The 13,620-nt window shown below is 39.6% G+C and overlaps 1 protein-coding gene across 11 annotated transcripts in view; it reads right to left on the reverse strand.

Moving 5' to 3' along the window:
- Nucleotides 1-13,620, reverse strand: part of ZNF790 (zinc finger protein 790) — a 39,243-nt gene that overhangs the window by 13,757 nt on the left and 11,866 nt on the right. For 6 of the 11 annotated variants that reach the window (XM_060288772.1, XM_060288771.1, XM_030874634.3 and 3 more), the window contains 3 exons: nt 1,916-1,995; nt 562-688; nt 209-304 (listed from right to left, as the gene is read on the reverse strand). In XM_060288772.1, the coding sequence (XP_060144755.1) occupies nt 209-304; nt 562-688; nt 1,916-1,924 (232 nt within the window). In that variant the 5' untranslated portion in view covers nt 1,925-1,995. Of the gene's footprint in view, nt 1-208; nt 305-561; nt 689-1,915; nt 1,996-9,231; nt 9,418-13,620 lie in introns of all 11 variants that reach the window. The other 5 variants (XM_060288775.1, XM_030874638.3, XM_030874637.3 and 2 more) reach the window with 3 other exon arrangements.

Below are 13,620 nucleotides of genomic sequence, written 5' to 3' on the forward strand. Positions count from 1 at the left end.
GTGGTGTTTGGAGTTGAAGAGAAGGTTCAGTTGGAAATTCATGTTGAAAACGTTACTTTTATTTCTAGGTCTCAGGCCTTTATCCACAGGCTTTTGGCCTCTGAGGAGGAAATTCTAGACCAATATTACAGAGATGTTACTGACTTACTGAACAGCTGGGTGTTATCTGCAATGATGGCCTCCTTGTGCCTGCTCAGCCCTCACTCACCTGGGCAAGGTCCTCCTGTCTCATCCTTCAAAACCATCCAGGGCTCTTTCCCCTTCTCCAGTAAAGAGAACACATCTGGCTGATAAAGGCAAAGTCCTGATCAGAAAATAAGAAATAGGAAATTACCACATGGTAAGGGTTCCGTAAGTCCCTTAGTTATTAGAAAGGGCAAGAAAAATGCATAAAGAATGGGGAAGATGGAGTTTCCCAATGATGATGACTATTGCCAAATTTATAAAACACAAACCATTTTCCCAGAAATAGGTCAGAAATCCCCCTAGACACTTGAAAGGCAATCCAAAAGTTCACAATGTAGGAATCAGGAATTTCTGGGGTCAAATTCTGAATCTTACCCAGTGAGACCATGTTGCTGTAGTTCTCCAACATCACGTCTCTGTACAAAGCTCTCTGTTCCAAGTCCAGGCACTCCCACTCCTCCTGAGAGAAGTCTACAGCTACATCCCTGAACATCATCAACTGCTGAAATGACAAACCCAAACATCAACAGTGAAGTTAAAAGAAATCTTTTAGATGGATGGGGAAAAGATGGAAAAGGGAACTGCAGGAAGAGGTCCATACATTCAGCAAAAAACTGGAGTTGGCTGCCTGTAGTGTGGGGGGAAATGATATGGAATTTAGTGTCCCTGAAGCCAAGTGCCTATATGCTCTTAAAATCTCCTGTTGGGCTTCCCTGGTGGCGCAGTGGTTGAGAGTCCGCCTGCCGATGCAGGGGACACGGGTTCGTGCCCTGGTCCGGGAAGATCCCACATGCTGCGGAGCAGCTGTGCCCGTGAGGCATGGCTGCTGAGCCTGCATGTCCGGAGCCTGTGCTCCGCAACGGGAGAGGCCACAACAGTGAGAGGCCCGCGTAACGCAAAAAAAAAAAAAAAAATCTCCTGTTGCTCAGTCACAACATTGTTATGGCCTTCCTGTAACAAACATCAAGACAACAGGATGGCAGCCCAGAATAACAGATATCATATGAGTTCTTTCTTGATACCACCAAGAGGCTATAACAGCCTGGAATAATCAATTCCAGATTTACTATGTGAGAATAGTTTTCTTTTTTTCTTTCAGCTTCTTTTACTTGAATTTTCTATTAGTTGAAGTTGAAAGGATTCTTAAGAGATACACTCTCTAACTGAATACCATTTTCTGTGGAGAATGTATAAAATCTCTAGGCTGTCAGCTGATTATCAGCACATGTCTTGTTAATGATATTATTCTCTCATTGATTTCCTGGCCAAATCCCAGATCTCTCTGAACTCAACCTCCTCTTATATTCTCTATCTAAAATCATGACAAAGTGCCACTACTAAAATGAATACCAGCTAACACCAACTCCCATCTTTCTTAATTGAAACACCCCATTATATAGAGTAAATAAAAGCTTTCATGTAGTGGGTCCCTTTTAGTCACACCATTCCACCTTGTTGAGCCACAGTTTTGATTTTTAAAAGTCTCTACTATTTCCTTTAAACAATATCTTTTCCTTCAGTACTCTGTCAAAGTATTAGGTCACAGGAAGTATTGAATGCCATGTTGGAGAGAAGAGGGACATCTAGGGAAAGCACTGGACTGTTTCACAACTATCACTTACCACGTTGAGCAGTGACTCAGGTAAGCACTTTAAGGATAAGGAATAAAAATATTGACATGATGTGATATAAATGGTTACGTTTTTGGAGAGAAGAAATTCCAACTCACATGGGCCATAACTTAAAATTCCAAGAGTCGCTCAGTCTTCTAGATTCCTCTCCCGGTGAAGAAGTCTTGAGAAAGCAGAGCTAGAGGGAAGGAATAATGAGAGGTCAGGCTTTCCTCAGATCTTTCAAATGGAGTAAGAATACCATTTTATTCCTTGAAGGAAGGTCAGAGGGAATCTGCAGAAATTCTGGCCCTATCCAAAACCCAAGAGACTCAAATACAGCAGGATGAAGTTTCAGTCCAATCAGTAATGCTAAATCATGACACAGATCAGGATATTCAGGATATGAGATAAGGCCATTCTGACTTGCTCTGAATAACCCCTTTAACAATAAGGACCCAAAGTTAGACATCCCCAGGGAAACTCTCCAATCTGGGAGCCCAGTGCATTTGCCCAGGGCTCTCCTGTGTACTTCCCTGTATGACAGTGGCCTTTCATCTATCTATGTCCCACAAAGTGTATAATACTTACTGCCTCATTTTTATCTAAAGCACTCATACCACAAAACTAAGGGCAACCATAAACAAAATGAAAAGATAACCTATAGAATGGGAAAAATATTTGCAAACAATGCAACCAAAAAGAGATTAATCCCCAAAATACACGAACAACTCATACAGCTCAATATCAAAAGAACAAACAACCCAATCAAAAAATGGGCAGCAGCTCTAAATAGACACTTCTCCAAAGAAGACATAAGAAACATTCATTCCTATGAGGAGTAGACTACACCCTCAATGAGTGTATGTGAGCAGGAATGCTATGAAAAGGTGATTGATGGTGGAGGTGGTAAAAGGAGGCATAGAGATGTCAGGGAGATTTAAGATGGCAAAACACATAGGCTGTATTCTTTTATTTTTTAAGCAGCTTTATTGATACATAATTCATATACTCTACAATTAATGCATTTAAAGTGAGCAATTTTTTTTAGCAAATTAACAATGTGCAACCACCACAAGTTAATTTTAGAATATTTTCATCACCTCAAAAAGAAATCCTGTATCCTTTAGCTATTACTCCTTGTCCCCTCAACTCCCTACACTCTCCCTCCACCTCTCTCTCAACCCTAAGTAACCACTAATCTACTTTCTGTCTCTACAGATTTCCTGTTCTGGATTTTCATAGGAATGGAATAATATAGTATGTGAACTTATTGTGACTGGTTGTCAAAACTGTGAAAACATTTAGCATAAAGTTTTCAAGGTTCATCCAAATTGTAGCATGTATCAGTATTTCACTCCTGAAATACTGGCTGAATAATATTCCACTGTATGGACAGACAACATTTTGTTTACCCGTTCATCTGTTAATGGACATTTGGATTGGTTCCACCTTTTGGCTATTATAAACAACGCTGCTATGATTATTTATGTACAAGTGTTTGCTTAATACCTGTTTTGTCATTTTCAGAGTATGAGTTTCACCTTCAGTTGTTAAATTTATTCCTAAACATTTTATTTGTTTTGGTGCTACTGTGAATGGAACTGCTTTCTTAATTTCATTTTTGGATTGTTCACTCCAAGTGTATAATATACAATCGATTTAATTTATTGATCTTGTATCCTGAAACTTTGTTAAACTTATTTATTAGTTCTAACAGTGTTTGAGGGTATGTATTCCTTAGGATTTTCTATATAAAAGAGCATGTTATCTGCAGATAGAGATGGTTTTACTTGTTTTCCAACCCAGATGCTTTTTCTTTTTCTTGTCTAATTGCCCTGGCTAAAACTTCCAGTACAATATTGAATAAAAGTGGCAAAGGCAGACATTCTTGTCTTATTACTGATCTTAGGGGAAAAGCATTCAGACATTCACCATTAACAGTTGTAGGATTTTTACAGATAACCTATATGAGATTGAGGAAATTCCCTTTTATTCCTAGTTTATAGTGTTTTTATAATGAAAGGGTATTGGCTTTTGTCAAATGCTTTTTTGGTGTCTATTAAAATGATCATGTAATTTATGTTTTTTATTCTATTGATATGATGCATTACATTAATTGATTTTTGGACGTTCAGATAACCTTGCATTACTGGGACACATTCCACTTGGACATGTTGCATAATTCATTTCATATGTTGCTGGATTTTGTTTGCGGGCTTCTCACTGTTGTGGCCTCTCCCATTGCGGAGCACAGGCTCCAGACGTGCAGGCTCAGCGGCCATGGCTCACGGGCCCAGCCGCTCCATGGCATGTGGGATCTTCCTGGACCAGGGCACGAACCAGTGTCCCCTGCCTCGGCAGGCGGATTCTCAACCACTGCACCATCAGGGAAGCCCTGTTGAGGATTTTTGTATCATATTTTTATGAGATAAGCTTTGTTTGGTTTTGGTATCAGGGTAATACTAGCCTCATTGAATGAATTGGGAGCTTCACTGTATTCTTTAATTGCAGAAAAGAAGATACTGTGGCTCTCAGAGCTGATAGTAGGGGTCTTCCTGAACCAGGTTAGGTTCTGAACAACAAAGAAGGCCTGGATATTCAGAGAGGTTATCTTTAAAATAAACTGTCTTCTATTGTAGTAACAGAGGAAGGAATTCCTGAGCATAAGAACCTAAAAAACTACCTTTGCCCTGTTCACCTTTTCATAGGAAAGTGCCAGTGACAGGTATACCAAAAAAAAAAAAAAAAAAATTACACTCCAAAAACACAATTAGAAACACCATGTCCAAAGATAATGTTAGATAAAAGTTTGGAAAGAGTGTCCAAATTCCCCATGTATAAAGAAAACTCACTAAAAATTTCAGAGAAGATTAAAATTATTACCCAACATTCCAATATGAATTTTTAAAAGTTATGATACAATCATAGCTCAGAAGCAAGACTACATGCACAAATCATACAATGATCTCAGGAAAGGGGAGGAAGTGATAGGCAGACCACATATGAAAGCTAGTCCAATTCAAGAATGAAAGAGAACCACTTCATAGGCAAAACCACTTTAGAAATGAAGAATAATTACAAAGAGCACAACATATGACAAATACTACAGAAAGTACAGCATGGAACAAAAAATATAAAAGTTAGAAAATGGGGCTTCCCTGGTGGCTCAGTGGTTAAGAATCCACCTTCTAATGCAGGGGACACGGATTCGAGCCCTGGTCCGGGAAGATCCCACGTGCCGTGGAGCAACTAAGCCCCTGTGCCACAACTACTGAGCCTGCGCTCTAGAGCCCGTAAACCACGACTACTGAGTCCATGTGCCACAATTACTGAGCCTGCACTCTAGAGCCCATGCTCTGCAACAAGAGAAGCCACCGCAATGAGAAGCCCATGCACTGCAACAAAGAGTAGCCCCGCTCTCCGTAACTAGGGAAAGCCTGCGCACAGCAACGAAGACCCAATGCAGCCAAAAATAAATAAAATAAATAAATTTTTTTTAAAAAGTTAGCAAATGGAATAAAATGAAACAAAGAGATGATAATTATTATAAGAAAAAAATGAAAGTCAGAAGTGGTCCAACTTGCTGGACAGCCACATGTAAATCAATGAAGTTAGAACACACCTTCACGTCATACACAAAAGTAAATCCAAAATGGCTTAAAGACTTAAATATAAGACAAGAAACCATAAAACTCCTAGAAGAGAACATAGGAAAAACATTCTCTGACATAAATCATATCAATGTTTTCTTAGGTCAGTCTCCCAAGTCAGTAGAAATAAAAGCAAAAATAAACAAACGGGACCCAATCAAACTTATAAGCTTTTGCACAGCAAAGGAAACCATACACAAAACGAAAAGACAACATACAGATTGGGAGAAAATATTTGCAAATGATGCGACCAACAAGGGCTTAATATTCAAAATATACAACTGTTCATACAATTCAATAACAACAACAAACCAACCCAATCAAAAAATGGGCAGAAGACCTAAATAGACATTTCTCCAGAGAAGACATACAGATGGCTAATAGGCACATGAAAAGATGCTCATCATCGCTAATTATTATAGAAATGCAAATCAAAACTACAATGAGGTATCACCTCACACCAGTCAGAATGGCCATCATTAAAATCCACAAATCATAGATGCTGGAGAGGGTGTGGAGAAAAGGGAACCCTCTTACACTGTTGGTGGGAACGTAACTTGGTGCAGGCACTGTGGAAAGTAGAATGGAGGTTCCTCAAAAAACTAAAAATAGAGTTGCCATATGATCCTGCAAGCCCCACTCCTGGGCATATGCCCAGACAAAAACTATAATTTGAAAAGATACATGCACCCCTATGTTCACAGCAACACTATTTACAATAGCCAAGACATGAAAACAACCTAGATGTCCATCAACAGATGAATGGATAAAGAAGATGTGGTAAATATATACAATGGAATACTACTCAGCCATTAAAAAGAATGAAATAATACCATTTGCAGCAACATGGATGGACCTAGAGATTATCACACCAAGTGAAGTAAGTCAGAAAGAGAAAGACAAATACCACATGATATCACTTATATGTGGGATCTAAAATACGACACAAATGAACATATCTACAAAACAGAAACAGACTCACAGACATAGAGAACAGACTTGTGGTTGCCAGTGGGGGGCGGGTGAGAGAAGATAGAATTGGGAGTTTGAGATTAGCAGATGCAAACTACTATATATCGGGTGGATAAACAAGGACCTACTGCATTGCACAGGGAACTACATTCAATATCCCATGATACTACCAAATGTGAAATAGATAGCTAGTGGGAAGCAGCTGCATCGCACAGGGAGATCAGCTCAGTGCTCTGTGACCACCTAGAGGGGTGGGATAGGGAGGGTGGGCGGGAGATGCAAGAAGGAGAGGATATGGGGATATATGTATACTGACAGCTGATTCACTTTGTTATACAGCAGAAACTAACACAACATTGTAAAGCAATTATACTCCAATAAAGGTGTTAAAAAATATCTTGTGATAAACCATAATGGAAAAGAATATGAAAAAGTATATATATATTATAACTGAGTCATTTTGCTGTACAGCAGAAATTAACACAACATGTAAATCAACTATACTTCAATAAAATTAATTTTAAAAAAAGTGATCCAACTTGCAACTAAGCAGAGCCTCTAGAGATGAAATCCAAATCAAGAAGAGAATATTAAAAACTACATTTTTAACATTCAAGAATAATTTTCTGAAATAATACATGAATATGCATAATGAAAATACACACTATACTGCTGGAGAAAATGACTCAAATTGTCTGTAGCAAAACATTTCCTAATAAAATTATTAGACTAAAATCCATGGGGAATTAAGATAAAAATATCAAGTCACCTATAAGAAAAAGGAAATCCAGTTGTCATTAGACTGCTAAATTCAGTGCCCCAAATAGTGAGGTAGCTCCTACAATATACTTGTGGAAAAACAAATGAGAGAGTCAAAGATTTGACATGCAGCCAAGCTGTCCTTCAGATACAGGGGACATAAAGAGTTCTAAATGTCTATCAACTGTATGACAACTGTTGAATGGACAAATATAGTTGGTATATTCATGCACTGGAATACTAGTGCATTTAGCAATGCAAACAGTAAGCTATATTTACATACAATATGGATGAATCTCATAAACATAATGTTGCACAAAAGAAGTCAAAAGGTTATATACTATATGACTCCACTTAACACATAAGTTCAAAAACAGATGAAACTGATGTATGGTGGTTACTTTGGGGAAGCTACTGACTGAACAGGAGCACAAGAGGGACTTCTGGAATGCAGACAATCGTTTATTTCTTGATCTGGGTGCTTATTACATGGGTGTTCCCTTTGTGGTAACTCAAGGTGTACAATTTTGATTGTATTGGTTGTTTGTATCATCATGTATACACTTGTCTGTATACATGATAAACTTCAAAAAAGGTTTATTTTACAAATTATGGAGAAATATATACAAGACGAAATGCAAACAAACAAATAAGCAAGGGCCACGATCTTGAAGATGCTAAAATACTAAAGTCTACCATTCTCAATAAACATAAAACAATTATGAATATCTATATATCAACTAACAGCAGGAAGTTTCATGAAGCAGAAGTTACAGGTTGTACAAGATAAAATTTCATTAATAATAGAGAATTTTAACATATTTCTCTCAATCCAAGATAAACTAAGTGCAAAACAAATAACTATAGGCTGACCATATATTAGATCATGAAGAAAAATTCATTAATTTCCAATGTTAAAAAATATCACAATGCAGTAAAACTGTAAATTACAAGAGGGGGCCTATGAGCTTTACCTAAAGTTCTATATTTTATCAATAGGGATTGAGTTCCCCTCATGTCACACAGTTCAAAAGCCTTCCACAGAACTGAGGCTAAAAAACTATACCACTATATTAGTTTTCTACTAGTAACAAATTATAAATGCAGTGGCTTAAAACAATACAACTTTATTATCTTACTGTTAGGTAAAAGTCTGACATGGTTCTCACTGGGCTAAGAGCAAGGTGTCGGCAAGGCTGTGTTCCTTTCTGCAGGCTCTAGGGGAGAATTAATTTCCTTACATTATCCAGTTCCTAGAGGCCACCAACACTCCTTGGCTCAAGGCTACCTTCCTTTATCTAACCAGCAAATTTGCATCTCTCTGACCACTGTTCTGTGATCACACCTCTCTCTGACTCTAAACTCAGCTGGAAAAGATTTACTGACTTTAAGGACCCAGGTAATTAGTTTGGGCCCAACTGGATAATCTAGGATAATCTCCTCACTTCGAGGTCCTTAACTTAATCCCATTTGCAAAGTTCCTTTTGCCTTGTAAGGTAACACATTCACAGGTGTCCAGACATCCTTGCAGGGGCATTATTCTGCCTACCCCAACCACTCTTAAATGTTCCATCCTCAGATTTCTTCTTTCGGAGGGAATTCTCAAAAGTCCACCTTTCGAGACTCCTGGGAAGATGGTGGAAGAGTAAGATGCGGAGATCACCTTCCTCCCCACATATACACCAGAAATACATCTACACGTGGAACAACTCCTACAGAACACCTACTGAACGCTGGCAGAAGACCTCAGACCTCCCCAAAGGCAAGAAACTCCCCCACGTACCTGGGTAGGGCAAAAGAAAAAAGAATAAACAGAGGCAAAAGAATAGGGACAGGACCTGCACGAGTGGGAGGGAGCCGTGAAGGAGGAAAGGTTTCCACACACTAGGAAGCCCCATCTCGGGCGGAGACTGCGGGTGGCGGAGGGGGGAAGCTTCAGAGCCGCGGAGGAGAGCACAGCAACAGGGGTGCGGAGGGCAAAGCGGAGAGATTTCCGCACAGAGGATCGGTGCCGACCAGCACTCACCAGCCCAAGAGGCTTGTCTGCTCACCTGACGAGGCGGGCGGGGCTGGGAGTTGAGACTCGGGCTTCAGTCGGAGCGCCGGGAGAGGACTGAGGTTGGCGGCGTGAACACAGCCTGCAGGGGGTTAGTGCACCACGGCTAGCTGGGAGGGAGTCCGGGGAAAAGTCTGGATGTGCCGATGAGGCAAGAGACTTTTTCTTCCCTCCTTGTTTCCTAGTGCGCGTGGAGAGAGGATTAAGAGTGCTGCTTAAAGGAGCTCCAGAGATGGGCATGAGCCGCGGCTAAAAGCGCGGACCCCAGAGACGGGCATAAGACGCTAAGGCTGCTGCTGCTGCCGCCACCAAGAAGCCTGTGTGCAAGCACAGGTCACTATCCACACCCCGCTTCCGGGGAGCCTGTGTAGCCCGCCACTGCCAGGTCCCGGGATCCAGGGACAACTTCCCCGGGAGAACGCACCGCACGCCTCAGGCTGGTGCAACGTAACGCCGGCCTCTGATGCCACAGGCTCACCCCACATCCGTACCCCTCCCTCCCCCAGGCCTGAGTGTGCCAGAGCCTCCGAATGAGCTGCTCCTTTAACCCTGTCCTCTCTGAGCAAAGAACAGACGCCTTCAGGCGACCTACACGCAGAGGCGGGGCCCAATCCAAAGCTGAGCCCCGGGAGCTGTGAGAACAAAGAAGAGAAAGGGAAATCTCTCCCAGCAGCCTCAGAAGCAGCGGATTAAAGCTCCACAATCAACTTGATGTACCCTGCATCTGTGGAATACCTGAATAGACAACGAATCATCCCAAATTGAGGAGGTGGACTTTGAGAGCAAGATTTATGATTTTTTCCACTTTTCCTCTTTTTGTGAGTGTGTATGTGTATGCTTCTGTGTGAGATTTTGTCTCTATAGCTTTGCTTTCACCATTTGTCCTAAGGTTCTATCTGTCCTTTTTTTTTAACTTAAAAAAATTTTTTTTCTTAATAATTACCTTTTATTTTAATAACTTTATTTTATTTTACCTTATTTTATTTTATTTTACCCTCTTTCTATTTTTCTTTCTTTCAACTTTTTCTCCCTTTTATTCTGAGCCATGTGAGTGAAAGGCTCTTGGTGCTGCAGCCAGGAGTCAGTTCTGTGCCTCTGAGGTGGGAGAGCCAACTTCAGGACACTGGTCCACAAGAGAACTCCTAGCTCCACGTAATATCAAATGGCGAAAATCTCCCAGAGATCTCCATCTCAACACTAGCACCCAGCTTCACTAAACGACCAGCAAGCTACAGTGCTGGACACCCTATGCCAAACAACTAGCAAGACAGAAACACAACCCCACCCATTAGCAGAGAAGCTGCCTAAAATCATAATAAGTCCACAGACACCCCAAAACACACCACCAAACGTGGACCTGCCCACCAGAAAGACAAGATCCAGCCTCATCCAAAAGAACACAGGCACTAGTCCCCTCAACCAGGAAGCCTACACAATCCACTGAACCAACTTTAGCCACTGGGGACAGACACCAAAAACAACGGGAACTACGAACCTGCAGCCTGCAAAAAGGAGACCCCAAACATAGTAAGAAGCAAAATGAGAAGACAAAAAAACATACAGCAGATGAAGGAGCAAGATAAAAACCCACCAGACCTAATAAATGAAGAGGAAATAGGCAGTCTACCTGAAAAAGAATTGAGATTAATGATAGTAAAGATGATCCAAAATCTTGGAAATAGAATAGACAAAATGCAAGAAACATTTAACAAGGACCTAAAAGAACTAAAGATGAAACAACCAACAATGAACAACACAATAAATGAAATTAAAAATACTCTAGATGGGATCAGTAGCAGAATAACTGAGGCAGAAAAACGGATAAGTGACCTGGAAGATATAAAATAGTGGAAATAACGACTGCAGAGCAGAATAAAGAAAAAAGAATGAAAAGAACTGAGGACAGTCTCAGAGACCTCTGGGACAACATTAAACACACCAACATTCAAATTATAGGGGATCCAGAAGAAGAAGAGAAAAAGAAAGGGACTGAGAAAATATTTGAAGAGATTATAGTTGAAAACTTCCCTAATATGGGAAAGGAAATAGTTAATCAAGTCCAGGAAGCATAGAGAGTCCCATAAAGGATAAATCCCAGGAGAAATATGCCAAGACACATATTAATCAAACTGTCAAAAATTAAATACAAAGAAAACATATTAAAAGCATCAAGGGAAAAACAACAAATAACACACAAGGGAATCCCCATAAGCTTAACAGCTGATCTTTCAGCAGAAACTCTGCAAGCCAGAAGGGACTGGCAGGACATATTTAAAGTGATGAAGGAGAAAAACCTGCAACCAAGATTACTCTACCCTACAAGGATCTCATTCAGATTTGATGGAGAAATTAAAACCTTTACAGACAAGCGAAAGCTGAGAGAGTTCAGCACCACCAAACCAGCTCTACAACAAATGCTAAAGGAACTTCTCTAGGCAAGAAACACAAGAGAAGGAAAAGACCTATAATAACGAACCCAAGACAATTAAGAAAATGGGAATAGAAATATACCTATCGATAATTACCTTTAACGTAAATGGACTAAATGCTCCCACCAAAAGACACAGATTGGTTGAATGGATACAAAAACAAGACACATATATATGCTGTCTACAAGAGACTGACTTGAGACCTAGAGACACATACAGACTGAAAGTAAGGGGATGGAAAAAGATATTCCATGCAAATGGAAAACACAAGAAAGCTGGAGTAGCAATTCTCATATCAGACAAAATAGACTTTAAAATAAAGACTATTAGAAGAGACAAAGAAGGACACTACATAATGATCAAGGGATCAACCCAAGAAGAAGATATAACAATTGTAAATATTTATGCACCCAACATAGGAGCACCTCAATACATAAGGCAAATACTACCAGCCATAAAAGGGGAGATAGACAGTAACACATTCATAGTAGGGATCTTTAACACCCCACTTTCACCAATGGACAGGTCATCCAAAATGAAAATAAATAAGGAAACACAAGCTTTAAATGATACATTAAACAAGATGGACTTAATTGACATTTATAGGACATTCCATCCAAAAACAATAGAATACACATTTTTCTCAAGTGCTCATGGAACATTCACCAGGATAGATCATATCTTGGGTCACAAATCAGTCCTCGGTAAATTTAAGAAAATTGAAATTGTATTAAGTATCTTTTCCGACCACACGCTATGAGACTAGATATCAATTACAGGAGAAGATCTGTAAAAAATATAAACAAATGGAGGCTAAACAATACACTACTTAATAACGAAGTGACCACTGAAGAAATCAAAGAGGAAATCAAAAAATACCTAGAAACAAATGACAATGGAGACACGATGACCCAAAACCTATGGGATGCAGCAAAAGCAGTTCTAAGAGGGAAGATTATAGCAACACAATTGTACCTTAAGAAACAGGAAACATCTCGAATAAACAACCTAACCTTGCACCTAAAGCAACCAGAGAAAGAAGAACAAAAAAACCCCCAAAGTTAGCAGAAGGAAAGAAATCATAAAGATCAGATCAGAAATAAATGAAAAAGAAATGAAGGAAACAATAGCAAAGGTCAATAAACCTAAAAGCTGGTTCTTTGAGAAGATAAACAAAATTGATAGACCATTAGCCAGACTCATCAAGAAAAAAAGGGAGAAGACTCAAATCAATAGAATTAGAAATGAAAAAGGAGAAGTAACAACTGACACTGCAGAAATACAAAAGATCATGAGAGATTACTACAAGCAACTCTATGCCAATAAAATGGACAGCCTGGAAGAAATGGACAAATTCTTAGAAATGCAAACCTGCCAAGACTGAATCACGAAGAAATAGAAAATATGAACAGACCAATCACAAGCACTGAAATTGAGACTGTGATTAAAAATCTTCCAACAAACAAAAGCCCAGGACCAGATGGCTTCACAGGCGAATTCTATCAAACATTTAGAGAAGAGCTAACACCTATCCTTCTCACACTCCTCCAAAATATAGCAGAGGGAGGAACACTCCTAAACTCATTCTACGAGACCACCATCACCTTGGTACAAAAACCAGACAAGGATGTCACAAAGAAAGAAAACTACAGGTCAATATCACTGATGAACATAGATGCAAAAATCCTCAACAAAATACTAGCAAACAGAACCCAACAGCACATTAAAAGGATCATACACCATGATTAAGTGGGGTTTATTCCAGAAATGCAAGGATTCTTCAATACATGCAAATCAATCAATGTGATAAACCATATTGACAAATTGAAGGAGAAAAACCATATGATCATCTCAATAGATGCAGAGAAAGCTTTCAACGAAATCAACACCCATTTATGATAAAAACCCTGCAGAGAGTAGGCATAGAAAGAACTTTCCTCAACATAATAAAGGCC

This window comes from Globicephala melas, chromosome 19, assembly GCF_963455315.2.
Source record: "Globicephala melas chromosome 19, mGloMel1.2, whole genome shotgun sequence".
In the NCBI taxonomy this organism is placed as follows: domain Eukaryota; kingdom Metazoa; phylum Chordata; class Mammalia; order Artiodactyla; family Delphinidae; genus Globicephala; species Globicephala melas.